The sequence below is a fragment of the Gavialis gangeticus genome, unplaced genomic scaffold (genome assembly GCF_001723915.1).
Source record: "Gavialis gangeticus isolate Ggan-Ray unplaced genomic scaffold, GavGan_comp1, whole genome shotgun sequence".
NCBI classification, from domain to species: Eukaryota; Metazoa; Chordata; order Crocodylia; family Gavialidae; genus Gavialis; species Gavialis gangeticus.
In genome coordinates this window covers 63,295,134-63,300,889 of record NW_017729022.1, presented here as the reverse complement: position 1 = coordinate 63,300,889, position 5,756 = coordinate 63,295,134, and the positions used below count along the sequence as shown (strand labels likewise).

At 51.7% G+C, this 5,756-nt stretch overlaps 1 protein-coding gene across 1 annotated transcript in view; it reads left to right on the top strand.

Moving 5' to 3' along the window:
• Positions 1–5,756, top strand: part of MICALL1 (MICAL like 1) — a 41,794-nt gene that overhangs the window by 21,394 nt on the left and 14,644 nt on the right. The window contains exons 5-8 of the mRNA XM_019515807.1: positions 1,450–1,553; positions 2,472–2,608; positions 3,698–4,293; positions 4,904–4,967. Coding sequence (XP_019371352.1) covers positions 1,450–1,553; positions 2,472–2,608; positions 3,698–4,293; positions 4,904–4,967 — 901 coding nt within the window. The remainder of the gene's footprint in view (positions 1–1,449; positions 1,554–2,471; positions 2,609–3,697; positions 4,294–4,903; positions 4,968–5,756) is intronic.

Genomic DNA, 5,756 nt, shown 5'->3' with positions numbered 1-5,756 from the left:
CTATTCTCTGTTTGGCATGTATTGCAGCAGGAAGCGACTTGGGGGATGGGGGGACAGTTTGGCGTTATGAAGTTAGTTGCCATTTTCAGATACCAGCCCCAACAGTGGCTCAGAGGGCAGACAGGCAATTCTCATGACTTGGGAATTAGAGAGCACTCACGTCGTTACTTGCTTCCACCTTTTCAAAATCAAAATCAGAGCTGCAGGTGGTGATTTGCTTCAGGGGATAGGGCAGGGCACTTGGATCTCAGTGATCCTGTCAGACAGAAGCTGTGGGCCTAGGGATCTGGAGTAACGAGGCACTCAGTGCTGGCTGGGATGCAGTCCCGTTTGAACAGTGGTGTCAAACATGGCTCACAGGTTGGATCAGGCCCATGGAACCATTTCATCCAGTCTGCTGGTAGTCTGGCAGGCTGCCAGAAATTGGGGGGTGAGGCAGATGAGATGTTGCTGCTGCAGAATTTGGGATCTCTGGGCCCTGATGGATATGGCCATTGGTGACAGGGGGGCAAGCGAGGGCTGTACATACTTCTGCAGCTGACCCTGGACCCTTGCTGCTACTGCTGTCCAAACAGGCCATGCTGCTGCCCAAATGCAGAGAGGTCCCCACAATCAGGGTCCAACCCAGGCTGATTTTAACTCCATGCTTTAAAACATCTTTCCTGGAATGGCTTTGGGATTGAGGCTTCCCTGTGTTCCCTTTCCCCAACATCACTTCCCCATATCTAACCCCCTGAGTTACAGCTTGAGACATTTCCTCAGCCTGACAAAGTGTGTTAGTGCCCAAAAGCTTGCTAAGAAGAATTTTTCCGGTTGTTTGAGTTGGTCTAATAAAAGATTGGATTTACGCAGCTTGGATCTATGTAAAGAACCTTGTCAGCTTGATGCTAACACATCTTCTGTATAACACACCCTTACACTGGTCTTTCCCATGAGAGCCCCTGTGTCTCTCCCTCCAGGGATTAACAGACTGCAGGAGCTCCCCTCCCTCCAGGTGTTGGTGAGAGGATGTCCTGGCAACAGGAGGGATGTCCTGGAGCCCTGCTGTCAGCACTCAGGAGCTGGAGGTCCAGTGGGGTAACAATAACGCCTAGCACTTCCCAATGGTTTTCTTGCTCTAAGCATTCTCCACTTGATCTTTGCAACACTCTGTAAGGTCTCTAAGGAGCATTAGTTATCCCTATTTTATAGATGAGTCATGGGAAGGAGGAACAATTTGCTCACGCCTGAGCCAGAGCCCTGAAAGAATGCAGGGCTTCCAGTTGTCAGCCTCGTGGCTAAACCAGTAGCTCACACCTCTCTCTCCCTCCTAGAATAGGTATTGAGGCATAAGAAGCAGTGAGGTCCCATCCTGTGTCACGAGGCTTGGTGATTTTCCCACACCACGTGCTTTGCATGAGTCATCCTCTTGTCAGTGCCTGATTCCCTTTTTGCTTTGTCTTTTTCTAGGCAGAGTCCCTCCACCTATGAAGCGCCCAGCTGCTGCCTCTTCACCCCCTCTGCCAGCTCACAAGAAACCTGTGGCTATGGCTGACAGCACCCCAGCACCTCAGGTACTTAAATATATTGACTCAAAGCTCCATCTTCCCTCTCATCTCTATTAAACTGTTCACAAGAGAGTGTATGTCTTGAGGAGATGAGTTTGCTGGACTCTTTTCCTTTGCTGGGACACATTGCGGGGGGTATTCTGTGTGCTGTTTTTTTGTGTGGTGCTCTTTTGGAGAGAGGCCCAGCAGGGGAAACCTTTTCTTCCCAGGAGTCTGGGGACTGAAATGCTGCTCTTCAGGCATTTTGTTCAGTCAAAAAGGTGGATGCTGAGGGCAAGGAGGGTGAAATGGGCAGTGCTAGATGTTTCTTTGGGAATGCAAGGACTCAAGGCATTGCTTGTCAAAAGAGGAGGGTAACCCAGAGGCCTCTGCCAGCATGACAGCAGGGTACAACTGCAGAGCTGTGGGATGCCTTTTCTTTTCCCATCCCTCTAGCTCTACCTCAGGATTCAGCAGGTGTTGAGGACATCCCACCTGTGGGATAGAACAGTGTGTCAGATACAGCCCTATGATTAAGTAGAGGTTGGACATGACCCTTCACTTCCTCCTCCTCTCCTGTAGTGGGCACAGGGTATGAAATGGGGGTGAGGCTCCCTCTTGTGTCCTGGGTTTGGGCAGAGGATATGGTCCCTTCTCAGCAGAGTTGAGTGGTCTTGGGCTGGGACCTGCCTCTGAGGCAGAGGAAGTTGCTGGTTATCGTGTCCAACTCCTCTGCTTGCTGTTAGATGCTGATTTCTGTCCTTGGGATTTACTGGTGGGAATGTCTGGGGATCCAACTGGGACTGGTGCCCATGGGTTGAGTGCTGAGCTTCTGCTCAGTCCATGTCCCAAATAGCTTCTGATCTCATGACACTCACAGTCATTGTGGCCAGTGGCTTTGGGGGCAGCCCTGCCATTCTGATGTCTCTGTGTGTTCCACTTCAGGATGATGCGGCTGAAGGCCTAGCAGAGCGAGCCCAGCGCACCACACTCAGCAGCACCTGTGCTGCCTGCCAACAGCACGTCCACCTTGTCCAACGCTACATGGTGGAGGGCAGGCTGTACCACCGCCTGTGCTTCAGGTAAGCCAACCCTGGGCCATGCATGGATCCTGTCCTCTCTAGCACAGCAGGTGAGCTTCCACTTCCCATCTGACGGGGCTCTGTAGCCACTGGCAAATTCTGCAGCCAGGTTGGCATCATCTTCACACTCATGCAGATGAGGGAAGCAGAACCATCAGGGTGTTGGGGCAGACTGCTGCAGCTGGTCAGATATGCTGGCTCCCAAAGCAGCTAATGACTGGAGTTTTGAGTAGAAGTGGAAAAAACCCCTCTCTCATATACTCCCCCATGCAGCGTGGGGGAAGGGAGGCAGGATTACTTCCCAATCCCATCTTAGACCTAGAAGACCAAGGATAGATACCCTTGTAAATTTATCCCATACTGCTTTCCCTTATGGTTTGCTTATTCCTAACAGCTCCTCTACTGACTTCTCAGATCTGTCTGCCTTGGTAATACCCTGTGGCAGGGAGTTCTCTGGGTTAACCAGGGTAAACTCCCCCCCCCCTTTTTTTATTTTGGCCAAACTTACCATCTTTCTCTTTCCCCATACCACCCCCCCTTTTCTCTGTGCTGTTGCTCTGAATTTCAACATTTCTAATATTAAATGAGAGCACTGTACAAGAGCCTGAGGTGCCCTGACAGCTCATTGATTTTTACAGCGGTATCATGCAGCCAGCTGCCTTTAACACCAAACACTCAGACAGGAGGCATTTAGCTTAGCTTTCATGGGAGTGCCAGGTTGGTTCTTTTGAGCTCACATTGTCTATGCATATGTCTGCTCTTGCCAGTCTGAACAGGGCTAACTTTAATGTTAATTATATTTGTTATAGTAGCACCTTGAGGCAAACGTGCACCAAGAATCAGTCTTTGAGGAGACTTCAGGCCTATGTGGACTTGGCAAAAGATGCATGAAAGGTGGGGATTATTCTCCCTGTTTAGTGGGCTGTGAGCTGAGGTACAGACAGCTGAGGTGACTTGCCCAATCTGTGGCAGAGCTGATCAGTGAATCAAGCGCTAGTCTTGTGCAGAAACCCCAAGGTCGTTTTTCCTATAGAAAGCTCTGCTTCCTCTCATTGGTTCTCTCCCTCTCTTTCTCTCTCTTGCTGGCAGATGTAAGGAATGCTCCAGCACGCTGGTCCCTGGATCTTACCAACCTGGGTCAGAGCCAGGCACTTTTATATGCACCCAGCACCGTGGCAAACTGGGCCTGAGTGGGAGAGCAGATGGTAGGCCTAGCCCAGACCTACAGTACCCAGCCAAGAGGACTGAGGTTGGGACAGTGAGTGTCCGTGAAGATGTGCCCCCAGCAGAAGGAGAGGCAGGAAAGGAGGACAGTGCCCCAGTGCCTGTGGCAATTGAATTGGAGAGCCACCCCCGAGGAGAGGAGGAGGTGGGCAGAGGGGAGAAGACCAGTGCACCTGATGCAGTGGAGACAGCGACACCCCCTGCCCTGACAGACAACACAACGTCAAGATCTGAGTCCCCTTCTCAAACTCCAGCCAGGCCCCCTCTCCCCATCAAACCATCAGTGGCCAACCAGGACAAAACCAGCCCGCTGGACGGACAGCTCCGGGACCCTCGGCCCACCCCTGCACCGCGGAGGGCTACAGATGCAACAGCCCTTTCACCTCCAAACTCCCAGCCCATTCCGCGACCCAGATCCATCCAGAGTGAGGCCTCTGAACTGGGTCCCAGCCTAGTGAATGGTAAGAAGGAGCAGGGATGCTGTGTGGGGAGCTACCCATTCCACCAGCTGCTCTGGCCATATGCAGCTGGTTAAGGTTCAGAAAAGTCTCTTGTCTTGTCAAATGAGACCCAGAGAGATCCCCTCACCATACACCTGGAGTCAGGCTGACACCTTGGTGTCTCCATTTGAACTCAGGGTTCATTTACTGACCCACGATCCTTTCAGTGGGAAATAAGTGCAGGTAGGCCTCATACCCTGCTAGTCCCTTGTATTTCTCCAGACCCCAACAGGGGATGCCCAGGTAGTGGGAGGGAATGCACAGCGGGTGGTCACTCACCCACTACTGAGAGCATGATAGCTGTTCAAAACAATGTGAAGCAGGTGGAAGTGAGGAGTTATTTCTCCTGCTGGCAGCTGCTTGGGGGGGTTGGATTTTCAGCTAAGATGTAATGGCCCTGGTCTTAGAGATTACACCTCTACCTGCCGGAGGTTGAGAGGATCTCATGGGAGAGTGGGAGAAGCCAGGACTGTATTCAGAAGTAGGAGGCATGTTGATCTATTCACCTGTTTCCTAACATCTTTCCAGCATTTTAACTGCCTGGCACATCTCTTTCCTATTGCCTCTCTAGGTAGGGTGCCTGAACCTAGCCCCCCAGTCCCAAAACCAAGAGGGAGACCCACGTCCTCTGATCGGTATGTGTTTTTGCTTGCAAATTGCCACCCCCTCCCATCCCAACCGATCTGCATTCAAGGAGGATGAGGGGCCATGCGGGTGAGGCCTGGGATAAGGAGTCTTGAGACCCAAGTTCTATTCCAGGCTTAGATCCAGCAAGTCCCCTCCCGGTGCCTCCCTTTCCCAATTTGTCCAGCAGAACTTATAATACTCCTCTCTGCCTTATGCCTCTCCTTCATGAGGCAGAGAGGAGTATTACTTGCCTTAAGACTCTTTCTTAAGGCAAGTAAAGCACTTCGAGCTTCTCAATAGAAGGGGCTAGGGGAGGGCAAAGAGCATGTCTGTCTGGTGTCTACCCAGATGCCGCCATATTCTGAGCCTCTCCAGGCTGGCACCAGCAACTGCAGCAGTGGAAATGCTTAGTCTTTTGGTGCAACCTTGTAGCATGGGCAGGTTCCTGCTGGGCCCTCAGTGTGCTTCCCAGGGGCTGCTACATATTATTCCTATGTCTTGGAGAGAGAAACTGCAGTACAAAGAGTGAGGCACCTTGACCTCACTGAGTGAACAGATGTGGCATTGGGCCTCTGGGGCTTTTTCTTGGTCTGATTATGGGTTGATAAATGGTTTTGTGACGGACTTCCCGGAGCCACATTCCTGCATTCAGTGGGTAGATGAAACTAATTCCTGCAGTGGGGAGACTCCTGCATTTCTCCCACCTCAGCTGGTGGTGAGGATTGCAACAGCAGGCCCAGCCAGAAGGAGCCGTTTATACTGCTCGGGTCTAGTCTGCCCTACATAGTTTTGCCATC